Consider the following 18,557-nt stretch of genomic DNA (forward strand, 5'->3'; position numbering starts at 1 on the left):
GTGAATTTGAGGATGCACATCGGGGACGCAGCCGTCAGTCGAGGCGTCCATCGCAAGCTTCAAACAGCCACAGTTTGGACTCTGAGAAACTGTACAGGAATCTGGAATCAATTTCCCGCCGTGGCTCCTCAGCCATTCAGCCAAACTCCTACGAGGGATCTCAAGCATCTCCTCGACCCAGAACGGCGGTCAACAGTTCTGCCACCACTCGCACTCGTAACAGCCATGAAGGCTCCCCATCCAGGAGTGGCCGCGGTAGCACACACAGTCGCACCCCGCAGAGGGAGCCCCATTCTAGAGATAGCAGACCTGATACAACACAGACGTATTCAAAGAGACCCAGTGAGATGCAGGATCAGAGCGTCTCCAGCCCTCCTCAAGGCACCTGGCAGGGGTCGTCACACTCCTTGCTCAGCCTCGCCCCCTCCTGTGGCTCTTCCCCATCAAGGCGGGGCGTGGACTCCCAGCTCCTTGCCCATTCGCTGAACTCCCATGCTGCAACCATGGAGACTGATAAGGGCAATGAGGGAAATGGTACAGTCAGCGGTGATAGAAGCAGGAGCAACATGAGGCGGGGCTTGGACTCCTTGCTGACCTCTGAACCCAAGAAGGCTCCAGCAGAGGTGGAAGAGGTACATCGGTTTTTACCTATGAGTTTGTTTTTATGTTTTGTATTTTTATTGATGAGCCTATGTCAGAGACACCTCTCTGTCCCAGATAGAGTAGTTACAATAAAGTTTTCTGAATCTGTATCTGAGGTGGGGATGACCATAGATGACTACATCGTCCTGGCTGATATCCCAAAGATCCAGATGGAGTCTGAGGAGGAGTCTTCAGGCCTGAGGAGGCGGAACCAGAGTCCCAGCCCACGCAGAGACCAGAGGCTCAGGACTCCCAGGTTGGTGGTACTGTGTGGTATTGCGTGGTATAGTGCATGTTCCACCACCCTGCATCTATTCTGCATTACTACTGTATCATTTTTCAAGCACTTCCTCTTGGACCTGTAACTACCCAAACCCAGTGCAACAGTGTAGCAAGTATAGAAAAAAGACTATGATTTTTACATCTCATCAGAGCCGTAACTATAATACATATTGGAGGGGACTCCATTCAGATATGATCAAATCATACCTGCCAATATTATGATTAATAATTGTTTTTACTTATTTTCTGCTACAGTGGCCAATAGAAAAAAAAGTTTTTTAAGTCTTTTACTTAAAAATATAATTAAATCAATAGATGTTAAAACAAAACTTCTATTTCTTTATTATTTTATAAAATGTATGTTAAAGTTGCAGGAAATTAGTTTTGAGAACCTTTTTCAGGGGGAGGAATGTCAGACCCTCTGGCATTTAGTTCTCCCCAATGTTGAATACATGATTATGGCCTTATATATCTGATGATTCACTGTTGCAAAACTAATTGCCTTAATACACTGGGGGGGGGGGGGGAACGAAATGTGAACTTGATCTTGAGACATGAAGCTTATGCAGAGGTATGCGAAAGTTCAGTGAGAAGAAAAGGATAGAGATAGTGCTAACAGTGTGTTTTTTTGCATGCGTCAGTCTTTAAGCTTACATTTTCCTTTATGCAGTTTCTCTATACCATTGTAATTTATTTTGTAAGGGATCAAGATGAAGTAGATGTCTACAGTTCAAGGCTAGAGTCGGACGAGAGAGGGAGAGGCAGAGAGAGAGGGAGAGATAGACGAGAGAAATGTCGGGACTCGGAGGGTGGAAGATCGTCTCGGAGACAGTCAGCAACATCTCTTCATACACAGGTACAGTGGGATAACTGCAAAGAAACATTCGCCATAAATGTTAATTGAAATACAACACTTTTTTATAATAACAAAGAACCATAAATGTCTGTACATCCCATCAAAGAGTTCAGATGGTCAAAGTGAAAAGCACAGATCTTCAAAGGCGAAGGCGAGAGCTCTTCCTGAACAGACACAAACACAGGTGAGAACCATCCCATGACTCTTGGCGTCTGTATAAATCACAGCCAGGGGGAAACTGGGCCATTCATACATTCATTCTAAAGTAGCTCCTTGATATTTATTTCAGCTCTTTTACCTCAGGCGCCCCTGTATAGAAGCACCTTGCAGAAAAAGCCATTAGTTAGCACTGCAAGTTTTAGGGCAGCATGTTCATTTTGATTTATCTTCTTTATTAATAGATTCTAGGGTGGTTGGAGCTGATGTACCCTGCAGTCTCAGCATTGCAATGTCATGTCTAGAACTGCTGAGCCAACATGCAGAGAACGATGGATGACCACAAAATGAAACTACTCAAATTAATGTAATTTCAGGAAGTGTAGTGCGACGAATCACATGCAACGATGGTACGCAAAAGCCTGCAGCAGTTTGAAAACCCTCAGAAAACATTTCCATCGAAAAACAACGAGACCTGCAGGTGTGCTCTGACATGTGACTTCCTACTTGCATTTGGGGCAAACCATAACATGCATTTTCTTCTCTCTCTCTCATGGCATACATATTGGACCCAATGTCATGCATGGTAAGTATTTTCTGTCATATTGTGCTGACAAGTTCTAACTGGCTGTCACCTGAGAAACAGGAAACTGTCACATCACCAAGGGGACACATGTTACACGCAAAATGAGAGTTTCTGTTGTCTAATTCAACTGCCGTTTAAGTGTCACTACACCAGTCCACATTTTAATGTTAAACTCAGCAGTATGTATCTCTCTCTCTCTCTCTCTCTCTCTCTCTCTCTCTCTCTCTCTCTCTCTCTCACCCTCTCTCCCATGTTTTCAAGTGATTCTGATAATAATGTTTCATCAGTTCCTCTGTCGCTTTCCGTTTCACTTACAACCATACTTTTTAGAATGAGGAGCATGTTCTGTAAAAATCCCTTAATTTTTTTTTTACATTCCCACATTTTCAATATACAGCATTTCTCCGTTTCCATGCTTTCTTCTAGTTATTGATGTTTGTGCGCTTGCGTCTCTGGTTCACAGTGATGTACAGTAGTAATGTTATGAAGAAATGTCAGCAGTTATTTTCTGGTTTTGACAGTTTCCGTTTCCTCTAAGTCTCACACTTAGCTGTGAGACAGAAACCACTACTGAATGCAGAATGCTGAAACATCTTGTTCTCTCCTTGCAGATGTTGTTACTTCAAGGGGTGGATGTCCAGACTGGATGATAATGGCAAGGTAAGACGTTTTTCTCATTTTCTACTCTAACTCCTGTTATAACCATAATCACATACATACTACTGACAGTAAACAGCACCAAGGAAGAGACTCTACTTTTAAACTACTCATAAATAAATCCACATATAGTAATGATCGTTATTCTTTATCAGTAGATGTATTTTACCTCTATACCACAAATTCTCTTAATGTTGCCCATGAAATGAAATGATTCAGCCTGGCCTAATTTTTCCTGTGTTTTGCTCAGTGGAGGAAACACTGGTTTGTTTTGGGTGATGCTTCACTGAGGTTCTACAGAGACTCAGAAGCTGAGGAGGTAAGGCCAGATATGCTTTTCATGATTTCTAAGAATATTACCCAGTTTTTAACCTGCAGTACTTCATTCAGGAAAAAACACAGTATAATACACAGTAAAATGTTAGAATACAGTAGAGGTGAAACAGGAAAAAAGCAATGCTGCTGCTGCTCCAGTGATACAGATTGTATCTGTGCCTGTATCTCTTCCTGTTGTGTTGCAGTCAGATGATCTGGACGGAGAGATCGATCTGACATCCTGTGTGAATGTGTCAGACTGTGATGTAGAGAAGAACTATGGGTTCCAAATACATGTATGTATTTACTGTTTTGGTCATTGTTTTGTACAGTACACACACACACACACACACACACACACACACACACAAGGGCAGACAGAAATCCCCCTCCATGCACCTATACATACCAATTACGTGCTTTGGCTGTTTGCTTCCTTCCTGATTAACAGTATGTGTGTCTTCCCGCTCTCTTTTGATCTCCTCCAGACAAAGAGAGCAGTGTTCACTCTCTCTGCCATGACCTCCAGAGTACGACGGAACTGGGTGAAGTTACTAAAGCAGGCGATCCAGGATAACACACCGTGAGTCTGTCTTTATCCTTGCGGCCTATGTGCTGTGGCCCATAGATATATATTCTGTCTTTTGACAACAATGCTTCCATGAAGCAAGGTCTGCATATGGGCTGAACTCAGAGCACATTGGGGGTAAACTGCTTGGTTGTTGTGTCTAAAGATTTACCAGAGGGAATCTTGTGGGAAATCAAGCCAAAGAACTCATAAATTAAACAAAATTAAACTGCAAAGAAAATCAATGAAACTGCTGTTTGGATTGGCAACAATTACAGAATCTGTTATCATTTGATGAGTCATAATTTCACAGCAAAATCCTGCATGGCAAATCTGTAATTGTTCTCATGCTGTTTGTTCCTTTTTACGACTTATTGTTATATATACTAAAACTTTCAATCTAATTCAAAGAAGAGATGTGAATTCAGGAGAGAGACTTGAATTCCTGAACATGGTGAAGAAATGCAGACAATGTGATTCAGGAGTCTGTCTGTACTAACCATAATCTATTATCTTTCTTCTGATGTGTAACACTATCCTCTTGCCTTTCCCTTGATTCTGACCTCAGCCAATCAGATACCGGTAGCGAGAAAGAGAACCCCCTCTCCCGGAGACCGTCGCCATGCCAACCTCCCGCTCGGCTCACCTGCAAGGACTCCAACTATGTAACTACTCCTACCAACTCCACCACATCTGCTGCTAACTCTCATCCACTTGACCGCCACCAAACTGGGTCTGTAGACGGGGATCTGGATGCAGACTTATCTCCAGCCAGTCAGAGAGAAGCGGGGGAGGGCTGGGACAGGGAGCAGGCCAAGCGATTGGAGGAGAGGAACAAGTGGTTCGAGGAGGGGATCCCCTTCAGCGAGATGGGCAGCAGGTGGGACTCCATGGAGCTGAAGAAGGGGAGCGTACCCGTGCCTGTAATTGAAACCATGGACTCAGACGTCAACAGAAAGTGGGCAGAGTTCGAGCGGATGTCCTTTAGTGAGTTGAGCGCGCAATCTCTCATTGGAGCCCAGACTCACCAGTCGAGCCCCCCAGAGGCTTTACAGTCTCTGGTTGGTTCCCAGACTTATCAGTCAATCCCTGAAGAGGACTTCCAGCCTGTCATTGGTGCCCAAACTAATAAAGCAAGCTCCACAGTGGATGCTCCGACTGTGAATGGCGCCCAAACCATTCAGTCAAATACAGCTGAAGCCCTTCAAAGGGAGGTAAGAAAGCAAAAACATTCACTCAGAAATGACGTTATGTACAGAAGCAGAGTCATGATGTTCCCAACCTCCAAACTGGATATCAAATCTCTCCACCCCTTCCTCCCCCTTTCTTCCCTCTCTGTCTCTTCTGTCTCATTCCTCCTCCCCATTCCTGCCTTCTCCCTCTCATTCTTGTTTTCTCCTCCTCCCATCTCGGTCTCCACTAATCCCTCTCCCAGGCCCTCTCTCTTAGACAGCAGGTGGAGAGCATTAAGAGGGAGCGTGTGGCCATGGGGATGGAGGTGGACAGCCCGTGCGGCCCCGGGGCCCCCTGTCGGGCCAGACTGGAGGCCATGGAAGCAGCTCATCGGAAAGAACTGCAGGAGCTGCAGGAGGAGCACGGCATGCGGATCAGGGAGCTGGAGAGACAGAGGGACAGCATGCTGCAGGAAGAGAGCCAGGCCGCTGCTAAAGGTGAGGAAGACTGTGAGCTCAGTGGGCAGAGCATGACACAAACACATTAGGATTAGGTTAGGGGTTTGCTTCCTATTTAGTGTTAGTATTAGTATTATTATCAAGACATCTTGTATTCATCTCCTTATATATGGGTCATAATAGTGATGTGGCACTATATACTGAGTGTAGCAATATCAATGTAAGCAAAAAGCATTGTTCTTATATTAGTAGGCTATTGCAAGTTATGCTTCTCTGTGAAACTGACTACACCATGAGACAAAGTTTGGTGGGAGTTCTGGTTCCAAATTCAGAAATATATAAGATGGGGTGAATAGAAATAAAAATGGAAATGAATAAGATAATATCCAATAAATATGCATTATTATATTGGAGTCCATCACTGGGTGCACTCCTTTTGGATCAGCCAATCAGTGAGTTCATCACTGGGTGCGCTCCTTTTCATACAGCCAGGGCACAATTTGGCAAGATGCTATGACGAGTGGCAAAGAAGTTTGTGTTTGAAATGGAGGGGAACACATGGGCAAGGGGCCGGGTATCAAAGAGGGTTTCTGCCTATCATGTGGCAACAAACACAGGCCATGTGAGCCTTGATGACAGTCACGCCGCTCTCGCTCAGAGATTTCAGCGCAGTAGGCGTACGGCGGCATGCTGAAGGTCTGGACCCACAGGCTCCACAGGCCAGCGGACAAGCCCAGTGTTTATCATGATGTCATTGTATATTTCTGCATCTGATTGGCTGATCCACTGCAAAGCGCAAGGCAGGATTCAGCCTGTTTGTGAAGCGGTTCACCAGCACAAGTGAAACAAAAGTCTCAAAAACCCACAAACAAATACAAACCATGGCACACCTGTAGTTTGAATCACTAATGCAGAGTCACCAATTTCTGTAATGTTTTTGGCTCCGAAAATATGTTGTTCGTACAGTTTTTTTGTTTTTTTTTAAGTTTGGTAACTTTGGTGAAAACCAGTTGGACTTTTCAATGATTAACATGGGTTCACAAATATGTATGTTTGTGAAAATTTTACATTCATTTATATGATAATTTACAAAGCACAAGAACCAAAGTATTTGTTGTTAAAAATATATGTTTCTTGGTTTGTGTATTCAAATATCATAATACATATTTATTGAATAGAATACTAATTTTTTCATTTCCATTTCTGAATTTTGAATTTGAATTTCTCTCCATAAACAGATTACTCTCTTCTTCAGTTGGCGTACTTGCACATTACATTGTCATATGCTATACAATCAGAATATTTGGTTGCTGCTCCCATTAGCTGGTTGCAGAATGACTCTGCTATACATTCCCACCTTCTAGCTGTCCGAACACCACACTGTTTCTCTGCTACTGCCGTCTCTGTGCATTACAGCTATGGAGGCACTGCGAGCGGCTCACAGGGAGGGGCTGGGGAGAGAGGTGGAGAAGGCCAGGAGGCTGGCTGGAGGAGCGGCACATGTGGAGACTTTGTACAGAGGACAGACGTAAGTTTATTATAGGCATATTATTATCATCGACGCGGTCAGACTGTTCTCCATCTCACAGGCTCTCGCTGCAGGCTTCAAATGTTCTACACAAGACCATGACCTCTTGCATGATGGGGCATAATAATTTACTCCATAATGTGTGCGTGTGTGTGTGTGTGTGTGTGTGTGTGTGTCAGGCCCCAGGGTGACGTCTTACACAGCGAGTTGGATGTGCTGTCAGAGCGCTACTCTCAGAAGTGCCTGGAGCTGAGCCGCACTGAGCAGAGCAGCAGAGGCAGAGAGACAGAGCTGGGCCGCAAGGAGAGAGAGATGGAGCAGCTCCGAAGAGAGAACCAGGTTTGAGGAGAGAGAGAGAGGGGGGGGGAGAGAGAGAGAGAGAGAGAGAGAGAGAGAGAGAGGTTCCTAATTTCATTCTATGATTCTCTAACAAACACATTACACATTACAAGAGCGGTTTAGAGTTCAAGATAGTTCTCATCAAATTCCATGCCTTTTTTTTTTTTCTTATGAAGTTAATTTAATAAAAACAAAACAATCATTATAATAAAAATGTCTGTTCTCCTTTTGTTTCTTTCAGGAGCTAAAGACCAAGCTGGCTGAGGAGATCAGCCGCATGCGTTATTTCATCACAGGGCAGAGGTCAGAGGTCGCATCCCATGGCAACACTGAACGCAGTCCGTCAGAAGTAGAGGTATTGATAATCATGAGTAAAATGGTTGACTGAATTAGATTCTACACTCTCTCAATTCACATGAAAACAGGTGATGCTCAGTTCAGGCAGAGGAGCGTACAGGTACATTCACAATGTAACCTCAGCCTCTTGCTGCGCAACCAACCCAGTTTCAGTTAACACACACTTGGCTGTGCCTGTGCTGTGAGAAACTGATTAGCTTGGGCCACAGCTAGAAGGAAAAGGATTGGGCAGTAGTGTCATGGGAGCCGGGAAGCGGGATCCGTATGTGCAGTGGAATTCTGAACCCACTTGTAATGAAACAGATTGACCAGATCATGCTCACTGCGTGTGTTGTATCCCCATTCCTGGCTCCCTGTTACAATATTGCCATCCTTTTTTTTTTTCCTCCCAGTGTCCTCATTTGTGTGGTCCATCTGTGGTTGGTCACATTCTGGTGCAGGACATACTGCCATCTACTGCCTGGATTACATATTTCTCAACACTTATAAATCACATTACTAGTGTTTAGCAGCATAAGCTCTAAATTCAACCACATTGATGCACTTGGTGAAATCCCCACAGACATAACTTCCCATCTGTATGTGAAAACTCAAATCTTTTAATCAACTGGTCATAGTAAGAGGTCATGTTTTGTGTGTTTCAGACGCTGTTAAGAGCAAAAGAAAACGAGGTGCACTATCTTCAGAAAGAAATCAGCTGCCTACAGAGTGAAGTACAGTCTCTTACCAAGGTATCTTTGATGCTCTGACCCACTACATTATTGTAACCGCTCAAAATATTATACACCAAAAAAATCAATTATCACACATTTTTAGAGCTTTGCTTTACACCGGTCCAATGATCCTTCCCTTCTTTGACTTTGACACACCAACCATCTTTGTCATGTCCCAACCTGTAGGAGAAGGAGGCGGCTTACGAGCGTTATAAGGAGGCTTATGTAGAGCTGAGTGAGACGAAGGGCCGCAGCCAATTGGAGATGGGCTCCCTCAAAGAACACCTGAGACTGACCAATGCCGCGCTGCAGGAGGGGGCAAGAGAAACCTGATTGGTGGGGAAAACTGTAAAAAAAAAGTGACCTTATAAGAACAAAGCCAGGAAGCCAACAGAAAACAAGATACGCAATGTAATAAGATGTCAGTACAATGCAATAATATGATTTGGTGTTACGGCTCTGCCTGGCTGTGATGTGGAGCTGTCAGAGTAATATTTTATTGTGACTATTACTTCCCAAAAACCACTATGCATCGACTGCCTCTGTTAAGATTAAACAAGAATACCAAAGAAAGAAAACTAACAAGTGTTTTTTCCATGTGTATCGACTTAATTTATTGAGTTGTAAGACAAAAAACATGCAAACAAGAGTGAAGGCATGACTGGTAGCCTTGATAGCCTCACATGAATATGATATGAAATCTCTTTTTAAAATATTTCAGAGCAAATGAGCTGAAAGGGAGAAGATAGGAGGAGGGGGATGGATGGAGGGAGATACAGGGATGGATCTGGAAGTCACAGTGCTCTTTCCGTCTTCCTTGTACTGGCTGGCATGCTTTCAGTCATTATTGCAAAGCACCCTGTGGAAGGAAATAAAACGTTTTTGAACTGTCACTTGTTATCAACTGTCATCATTGCAAACTGCCACAAACCAGCACCTTTTCGGTTGATTTACCTCTTAAGTGCAGCTGGCACACCCTTTACACTCAGATAACATTGTGAGAAGAAAGTACGTTTAGATTATGTTTAAAGGTGAAATAAGGTGTGGCCGATGTACACTTTGACTTTACCATTTGTTTACTGGCGTTAGCTCAGTCGTCATCATCGTCATCTTCTGGCACAAAGATGTCGTGCTCCTCCAAGAGAGCAGCAAAGTTTTTGCTTATCAGAGTTCCCACATACAGGAAAGGCACCACCACTATGGTCATGCGGATAAGACCGAATGACGTCTGGAAAACATAAGTGACATCCACATTCAGCAATCAGGGATGATTCAAGGGGGGAGACAACAAGGAACTGGTTAGTTACTTAGCATGAATTTATCTCCAGTTCAGTTTAAAGGGATCAAGATATTATTTTGCTTTAGGACAGATCAGTTTAGATTTGTAAACATGGACAATCGTCTCCCCAAAACAAGAAACAAGAGCCTAATCTCTGAAGTCATGAACAAAGCCTGGAGCTGCTCAAAAATGACACTGAATGGGAGAATAACTTTGTGGACACAACATACATTCCATGCTTTTTCAGGTTCAAATCTGTGAGCATCAATTATTAAATGAAGCTCATTTCAATCACAGAGTCAGTCTAATAATGATCAAACAGCTTATACAAACAGGTCTATACATTTCTTTCAATGACATTGGAGATGAATGATTTGGCTCTTGTCTTTGGCTTTAAGAGGGATTTTCTGTTCTGTTGTATTAACTGTGCTAACTAGACTGAACTGTCCAACATCAGGTAAACTGGAGGCTAGGCTGTCCTTTTAAAACAGGGGCACAATATTGTTAACTCGACAGTCGAACCAAATAATATTCCAATAGGGACTTATTGTGTCTGTGGTACTCAATACTGAGTTTATATCAACAGTAGTGACCTTTATGGCACGTTTGTATCTCCTGTGGTATCATTATAATTCCTAAGACACTTGTAGTTTTGCTGTGGCATTCCTTTTCCTTTAACGGCAGTCGTAACCGACCTTTCTTGCCTTAACACTGCACACCAAGATGTATAGTGGCAAGTTCAGATTGTATTACTATTAAACAAACAAGGCTTCAGAGTGTTTATATTCCAATATATGCGACACTTCCATTATATACAGATTTTCTACATAACAGACAAAATATGAGTACTTCCTGAAAATACCTTTGCGTAAAACAAACACCGGTTCATTGGCTGACTTGAACGTTCCAACACGTTTCCTGCTTTTCTATTCGCCACAGCTGCTGTCAATTTTGAACCAAGTCCCGCCTACGTTGTCAATATAATTTTATGCTCTTGTCGGGTTTTCCAGGCAAAAATACTTACTTTATCCGGCTTCGGCAGGATTGCTCCCGATGTTGTCGACACTACAGTTCGGCAAGGAGTCGCCTTAGACAGGTTTGATGTTTTCAAGCCGGTGTTACGGCTCATTATTCCTACATTTTTGCTAACAAACTGCCGAGAGAGCCGCAGCATAGCCGTCGCCATTTTTTCCAGTTTGTAATAGGGGTGGGACAGCTGGGACTGGGATGACTTTATGGGCGTGTCTTGTTCTCGGACGAAAAAAAACCAACCACAAAAATAATAAATAATTCAAAGACTTAATATATTTATGGTTCATAAACTTCGTGTATCGATCATGTAGTGCACACTCAGCACTGTTTCTGCGTCGTCCGTCCAAGACATATCTGACAGCTCTACTTCACTGACTCAATTCTGATTAAAAATATATATTTTAGATCACATATTATCATGTGTTTTATTTTATATTTCAAAAAGAATGATTCATAATACTTTGATAAATGAGGCGTATGACGTTGACCTGCCAATCATCCAGCCGACCAGCGCGCGAGGACTGCAGCACTTCCTCGAGGCGGAGAGCGCGACTCCGCGGCGGCGCGCACGGAGAGATAGGAAGTCGAGAGGGAAGAAAGGACGTTGAATAAACTTGCCAACTTCTAGCTGACCGGCTAGAAATACAGCTAGATGCTATGGTCGATCTTCCAGTTACAGAAGAACTGGCGATTTCCTTCGATACAAATCTAGTTAGCTAACAAAACACCCCGTCTACATTCAGTCACCGCTTTCTCAACTCGTCACACGACCATCTCTAGTTCAGAGGAACAGGAGGGACTCCAGCAGTTTTCAAATTGACGTTAGACTTGCTCAACCGACCCGGTGCCATCCACGTTATATAGCCATATATAGCAGTTTGTGTGGTGTAATAACCAGTAAAATAGTACTGTATATAGCCAGTTCGTTGTTTCAAGGGAACTTGGGCTTCCTCTCTTCGGGAAAAGTTGTCCGTGGTGGTGGAGGAGCCGTCACCGAGGCCTGCGGTGGAGGCTGCATGTGTGGAGACTGTCGGCGTGGAGTGACTAACATAAACACCCAGAAACATGTCGGCCCAGGCGCAAATGCGAGCGATGCTGGACCAGCTAATGGGGACAGGGAGAGATGGTGAGTCGGGCTGATGACAGACTGTGTTTGAGATCGCTGTCTGACAAAATCAAGTTTGTGTTGCTGTTAGCAGGCTAGGCTTATTAGCCAACAAGCTAACGAGCCAGATAGTGCCAGTGAGGCATGCTTTGCTAACCTAGCCAGCTAGCAGGATAGCAAGCCGGCTAGCTACCTGTTGTCTTTGAGTTGAAGTGAACTTGGTAAAGGTGTTTAACTTGTAGTGAACATCACTTGCAGGTCTAGAAAGATCTTGATGCATTTTATTGTTTTACTTAGTTACAGTTATAATCCTGTTATTTTGTTCATGGCCCAATTTCTCACCACCAGATGTTGTCATTTTGTACGACTCTATACGAGTAGCTAACCTTAGGCTTTACTGGAACAGATGAGTGACTCATTCATTGCAAATATGCTCCAGAATCACTTGGTATGTTTTGATTAGGGGCTTGGCACACTGGCGAAGTTATCGTAGATAATACAGTTATGTACTAACCCGTGTATGTCTGCTTTTCTGTGCTTTCTCTTTAAAGGAGACACCATGCGGCAGAGAATCAAATTCACAGATGAGCGGGTCTGCAAGAGTCACCTTTTGGATTCGTGTCCTCATGACATACTGTCAGGCACCGTGAGTGTCCCGTTTCCAACACACACACCACTGGAATAAGTGTACTTGAAGTCATTGTATGTTTGTCTTAGTGTCTGTGTCTGTATATGTCAACACATATTTTAGATGTGATTGGGTAATGCAAAGGACATGCATAAATCAAACTTACAGGTCTTGGTGTGATGCAGATGAAAATGGACCAGAGCAGGATGGCATTTTACTTTATGGAATTTATGGGCTCGATCACAGGACAAATGTCAAGGCTGGTGAAATAATGAAGCCTCTAGGCTTTCATCAATAATTGAGTGAAACATCCTCACAAGGGAAAGTAAAAGTCATTGCTTGAGGGGACCACAAATGGACATCCATTTGTTTTCAGAGCCCATAAGCCAAAAAGTGAACACCACTAGATCAGTTTACAGGTTCAAGGCTAGAGTGATCGCTGGATGGTTAGATGGAAACTAAAGTATTGTTTCAAAACGCAAGTATGCTGTTCTGCTCATGTTGACATGCTGTCTGATAACTGGACTAATGTTTTCTTGTCAAGCCAGTGGTTCAGCCGCTATATGCTGGGATTTGGTAAATAATCAAGTTTCAGTCAGCATGTAAACGTAATGCATTGATGTCATTCTGATTCCTGCAGAGAATGGACCTGGGAGAGTGTGTGAAAGTCCATGACCTGGCCCTCAGAGCGGACTACGAGATTGCCTCAAAGCAGCAGGAGTACTTCTTTGAGCTGGATGTGAGTTGTGGTATTGTCATCCACACACACACACAACCATGTATACCTCATTTGATATATTTATTTATTGTCTCTCTATGATTTCACTGGAGCCACTCACTCAGCCACACACGTACAGGAATGTCATAATAGTAGCATACTTGCCTGTGGGTAATGCGAGGGTGTGCGGTTTCCCACACATATGTATAGACACCCACTCATCCTTGTTTTGTTGCAGGCTGCTGAGCACCTTCAGTCTTTTATCGCTGACTGTGACCGCAGGACCGAGCTGGCCAAGAAGAGACTGGCTGAGACACAGGATGAGATCAGCGCTGAAGTGGCTGCAAAGGTGAGCGACTCACTGTTCACGTTGTTAGTGGGATTAGTATCGGGTCTTCGTGAATGCTGTGCTCTTTATCGTAGAGAGTTGCTAATCTCTTGGGCAAACTGCGAAACCACAGAAGCTGAATGTCAAGAATCTGACACATAGAGCAAAAAAAGCATTTATCGTCTTTGTTTACCTTTTTTTTTTTTTTTTTCTCCCTATTTTATCTCTGTTTCTCTCTGCCTGATAAGGCTGAGCGTGTCCATGAGCTGAACGAGGAGATTGGGAAGCTGCTGGCCCGGGCCGAGCAGCTGGGGGGCGAGGGGAACGTGGACGAGGCCCAGCAAGTACTGGAAAAGGTGGAGAAGACCCGGGCCATGAAGAAAGAGGCAGAGGTAAGAGATTTTGTGACTGCTTCGTGTTATGAGATGTTTATTATGTTAGAACAGTTTCACTTACATCTTACTTACCAGACTAGAGGTATTCAAATTCTTTGAATAAAGGCTTTATGTGTGGTTTATTAACGAGGCTGAATCTACACCAATGCCTCATTTTCACATTCTGTGAATAAATGTGATGGTAAGCTACGTTTTACCATACGAATACTTCCCTGATGCAGGTAACCAAAGGCATTTCAAAGTAAGAATACAGAATCGCCTCTCGATATGGAAAGTGACAGAAATCAGATAGGGAACTAAATCTCCTTCTCTGACTGTGTATTTGGAGTTAACAGAGTGCCTTGAGCCTGAAGCAGCAAGATATCCTCTGCCCTTAGTTCATACTCATATTTAATGTGTGCCTGTTTCTTAGTGCTACCATCTGCATTCTTACAGGATGTGTACAGGAACTCGATGCCTGCCTCCAGTTTCCAGCAACAAAAACTAAGAGTGTGTGAGGTGTGCTCCGCCTACTTGGGTCTCCACGACAATGATCGTCGGCTGGCCGACCACTTTGGGGGCAAACTGCACCTCGGCTTCATCGAAATCCGAGAGAAGCTTGACAGACTAAGGGTAACTGGTGTATTTGAACTAACATACTGCTCTAATTGATATGATTATTGAACAACAAGATCCATGAGAAGCTACACAGTCTAAATGTAAGACTTGTTTCTATCCACTTTGTGAAACATACTGTGGTTATGTCTGCAAGCGTTTTTGTACAAAAGTACAGAGCCATTTGTGCTGAACATAGATGGTCACTTTTTGGTAACTTTTTCAGTTATGGTTTCAGTTATGTTTTCAGTTTTTCAGTTATGTTTTACGTTTTTTTGCACCCAGAAAGCAGTTGTTGAGAAACAAGAAAGGATGCGAATGAGAAGACGAGAGGAACGCGACCGAGAGGAGGAAAGAGAGAGAGAGTGGGAGTTGGAGCGGGAACGGGAACGAGAGAGAGAGAGGGAACGAGAGCGGGAACGAGAGCGAGAACGGGAGAGAGAATGGGAGAGAGAACGAGACAGGGAGAGGGACCGAAGGAGGTAAGAAACAACCTTACTTACACTGTTATCTTGTACAAAGAACAGGTTTGTGTCATCGGGATACTGCAACTGACACTCTCTTGTCCGTGTTCCCATCTCAGGTCAAGATCTAGAAGCGGAGAACGATACAGGTAGGCCTGCTTTGCTCAGAATCACTTTAAACATTCAGAATCCGTCTTGGTGGCATTGGTGCAGAGACGTATTAACAACTTACTGTTTCAGAAAACATACCGAGGCATGGTACAACACAACCTTGCATACAGTGCAAAGGCACAGTGTTGGGTATACGATAGACACAGAGTGTACATTCCACCCTTCATATTTACATTAATTATCTGTGTACATTATTCAATAACAGCATGGCATACAGTGTTCTTACAGTTCCAGTGGGATTTAAGTGGACATTTTATTATGAATACAGTGAAGTGAATTAAGTAGTTTGAGCATTATAGAACATAGACATAAAGGTGTAGAGTGGAATAGTGTAAAAAACCTGATGTGATACAGCAGTGTGTAGCTTGGGTAGAAGCTGTTGAGGTGAAAGGTTTCCTCTCCGTTTCCCCAGAGAAAGATGTTTAGACAGATGGTTGCCTGCATTTGCAGGGTCACTGGCAAATATACTCTAAATTGCCTTTATTTAATGCTTATAGCACTGAATTAAAACTACTGGTATATGTAGCATAATTTAATGGTTTATAACACAGGCTTTTAAATGTAAATGTAGTCTCGTGGAGCTCATTAAAACATCCCATTACGGCAATGTGGGGACCTGAAAGAAACAGGCCTATGCCCCTTTTTGTTGCAACCTACCCGTTTGTCACATTTTTACCTTGGAATCTATCTGTATCTGTCCATCTCAGGGACGGAGGCAGTTCGTCCTCCCATCGTTCAAGACGGCACCGCTCGTCTCGTTCCAGAGAAGAGGGTGGAGATCGGGACCGGGAGAGAGAGAGGAAGCATCGACACAAGGACAGGCACCGCTCACGGTCCCACTCTCACAGGAGCAAGAGGAAGAGGTGAGGCTTTTGTCCAACCGCTGTCTAGTTGGTGTCCTGTAGTTGAAGGCACGGGCCTGTGTGCAGAAAACATCTTGGAACAGGAGCACTGGTCTGAGACCAGTTTACCTCATTAAATCACCAAACTACATACAATAACAAATTTAGAGGCAGTCTGAATACATGGAAAGACAATGGAAGGAGGCAACCAAAGCGAGATAGATGCAACTTTACTGAGCTTGAATTTGAATTTTTCATCTTCAGCAAGAAATTCACCTGACACAGAAAAGCATCAATCAGCTTCACGCAGGTGCTTGTAAATGAACGTACAGTTGGAAGTTCTCTGCTCGGGCAACTAGATGATTACATTGGGGATCACAGTGGAATACATGCCACTGCTTACTGAAAGGGAGCTGCCAATGCCTAGACAATTTAAAAAGCAACTCCATATTTAATTTAAATGCTGTCTTGAAGGCTAGTGTAATTTATAGCCTGTTATTATAATAGCCGTAATTATCACTACCAGTTTGTTTTTCAACAAACAAAAAGCCTGCAGATCCATAGCCAAGTAATGTTTGTGTCTGTCGGAAGTTTTTACCTTCCTCAGATGTTGTATTGGGCCTAAATGACAGAGAATAAGGCAAGACCTGAAAGTTAAATGATATATTTAACGCTGTCAGCCAAGATGGCTCTGAGCGCTGGGGGGAGCTTTGATGTTCTTAGCTCCATGTTTCTCTGAAATGCTTCTCATTTTAACTGCTGTACTTAAAATGGCAGCTATTATCTGAATTTGGTGAGCTCAAGAATATTTTTTCCAGTGAGGGGAAACCAAAGCTACTTTATTCTTTATCAGGCAGGTCTTTTTTTAAGTTCTAAAATGTAATGCGTGTTCAACAAACAGCCATGTTGGAAACACGTGAAAAACGTGCTAGAACGACTGAACTGGATTTCCTACTAAAGTTTTGTCTTTTCATGGCCGATTGTTCCCCCCACAGGTCCTCCAGAGACAGATCATCTCACACCGAAAGAGAAAGAGAGCGCTCCCCGTCCCAGGAGAGATGGAGAGAGGGCGCAGGAGGAGAGGCGCGGCGCGAAGACAGGCCCGAGTTCGCAGACAGGGAGGAGAGGGAGAGGGAGAGGTCCACCTCCCCGGAGACGGCCCGGGGCCGGGAGCGAGAGAGATCCCTGTCGTACGAGCGGGACAGACGCTCCAGCTCTGAAGAGAGAGAGTCGGGGGAGATATGAGGGGGGGGGAGGGACGCCTCCAGAGTCAGATTTGGATATATTGTTTAGTTAACAGAGCAGGGAGAGCTGAGAGCGTTCGGGTGTGGATGCGTGTGTGTCAGTACTGTATGTGTGTTCATGTTAAAAATGGGACATGCATATACATTAGGGGGGGGGAACTGAACATGGGGGTAATGGAACAGCCTCGAGGGTGGCGGTCAAGGTCACACGCAGAGCCAGTTTTCTATGTAAGACAGTGACTTTCAAGTGTGGTGAATGGATGGGAAAGACCTAGGAAAGGCTTGAGTGACCAGGAAGCAGTACTTTAATTTTTTTTATGCCATCTTGTCGATCTCATGTACAATTGATTGGACAACGATGAGGGATGGGGGAGTGAAGAAACGGAAGACCTACCTTAAGTCTGTTTTATTTCACTTAAGGTGACGTGTTGTTCTTTTTTTTTATCATTAGTATGAACTTCAATGTTGTTAATACTGTTGTTTTGCCTGCGTTCCATTAGGAATCTGGTGTCTGTTTCATATGAGGTTTAGTAGCTATGGATTTATTTACATTGGTTAAAGGTAGACTCGTGGATGTGACATAACGCCCGCAGAAATGAGTCGTGAATGATTGAAGGCACTTTTTGATGTTTGTGTTTTTGTTATCTGCCCTCAGACCATAACAGTCTCATTTTGAGTGGGAGGTTTGCCCCGGAAATCTGCGACACATCCTTGAGTCTGCCTTTAAATTCAAGACATGGTGATGAACTCATACTTTGAAAATAAACATACTTGTCCCCTGGAAGAAGTCATCCAAGTCTTTCCACTCAATTCCAGACATGTAAATGCATGTAGATGACATGCATTTTTAAGTACTGGTACTTAAGTTGAGGCCCAGTGAACAGACTTGTGTCCTTTTTGCTGTGATACAACTTGGATGTATTGGGGTGGGGTTGGGGGGATCTGTACTTTGCTGTGCCATCTACTATAAAGTGAATAAAATTTTCTGCTTCCACTCAAATGCAAGGGATTCCTTATACAGATGTGTCTCTTTCCCTCCATCTTTTGTTTATGCATTGATTTTTGTCAAATGGATTTTTCTAGTATTGAAAACATACATTTATGTTTGGGCACCAGAGTAGTCTAGT

General features: G+C 43.6%; 3 protein-coding genes across 3 annotated transcripts; 2 read left to right on the forward strand and 1 right to left on the reverse strand.

Moving 5' to 3' along the window:
* Positions 1-3,074: 3,074 nt before the first annotated feature.
* Positions 3,075-9,523, forward strand: LOC139922965 (TRIO and F-actin-binding protein-like). The gene is made up of 11 exons (XM_071913622.2): positions 3,075-3,182; positions 3,430-3,498; positions 3,701-3,790; positions 3,983-4,077; positions 4,631-5,276; positions 5,498-5,732; positions 7,110-7,221; positions 7,401-7,560; positions 7,802-7,915; positions 8,562-8,648; positions 8,817-9,523. The coding sequence occupies exons 1-11, from the start codon at positions 3,156-3,158 to the stop codon at positions 8,961-8,963; spliced, it is 1,782 nt and encodes a 593-aa protein (XP_071769723.2). The 5' UTR covers positions 3,075-3,155; the 3' UTR covers positions 8,964-9,523.
* LOC139922967 (essential MCU regulator, mitochondrial-like) lies at positions 9,351-11,124 on the reverse strand. Its single transcript, XM_071913625.2, has 3 exons — positions 10,934-11,124; positions 9,700-9,858; positions 9,351-9,489 (listed from the first exon to the last, which is right to left on the reverse strand). The coding sequence occupies exons 1-2, from the start codon at positions 11,093-11,095 to the stop codon at positions 9,721-9,723; spliced, it is 300 nt and encodes a 99-aa protein (XP_071769726.1). The 5' UTR covers positions 11,096-11,124; the 3' UTR covers positions 9,351-9,489; positions 9,700-9,720.
* A 356-nt stretch (positions 11,125-11,480) lies between these two features.
* LOC139922966 (putative RNA-binding protein Luc7-like 1) lies at positions 11,481-18,430 on the forward strand. Its single transcript, XM_071913623.2, has 10 exons — positions 11,481-12,067; positions 12,598-12,692; positions 13,315-13,413; positions 13,631-13,741; positions 13,969-14,112; positions 14,551-14,727; positions 14,995-15,191; positions 15,293-15,322; positions 16,052-16,207; positions 17,182-18,430. Exons 1-10 carry the CDS (start codon positions 12,007-12,009, stop codon positions 17,429-17,431), a joined length of 1,320 nt encoding a protein of 439 aa, XP_071769724.1. The 5' UTR covers positions 11,481-12,006; the 3' UTR covers positions 17,432-18,430.
* Positions 18,431-18,557: the final 127 nt, after the last annotated feature.

Source organism: Centroberyx gerrardi, chromosome 3, assembly GCF_048128805.1.
Source record: "Centroberyx gerrardi isolate f3 chromosome 3, fCenGer3.hap1.cur.20231027, whole genome shotgun sequence".
Lineage (NCBI taxonomy): Eukaryota > Metazoa > Chordata > Actinopteri > Beryciformes > Berycidae > Centroberyx > Centroberyx gerrardi.

Coding starts and splice junctions, on each gene's coding strand:
- LOC139922965 (XM_071913622.2), top strand. CDS start 3,156: ATGTCCAGACTGGATGATAATGGCAAG. Junction 4,078..4,630: donor GCGATCCAGGATAACACACC/GTGAGTCTGTCT, acceptor TTCTGACCTCAG/CCAATCAGATACCGGTAGCG. Junction 5,733..7,109: donor GAGCCAGGCCGCTGCTAAAG/GTGAGGAAGACT, acceptor TGTGCATTACAG/CTATGGAGGCACTGCGAGCG.
- LOC139922967 (XM_071913625.2), bottom strand. CDS start 11,095: ATGGCGACGGCTATGCTGCGGCTCTCTCGGCAGTTTGTTAGCAAAAAT. Junction 9,859..10,933: donor TCCTGCCGAAGCCGGATAAA/GTAAGTATTTTT, acceptor TATGTTTTCCAG/ACGTCATTCGGTCTTATCCG.
- LOC139922966 (XM_071913623.2), top strand. CDS start 12,007: ATGTCGGCCCAGGCGCAAATGCGAGCGATGCTGGACCAGCTAATGGGG. Junction 15,192..15,292: donor AGGGAGAGGGACCGAAGGAG/GTAAGAAACAAC, acceptor TTCCCATCTCAG/GTCAAGATCTAGAAGCGGAG. Junction 16,208..17,181: donor CACAGGAGCAAGAGGAAGAG/GTGAGGCTTTTG, acceptor TTCCCCCCACAG/GTCCTCCAGAGACAGATCAT.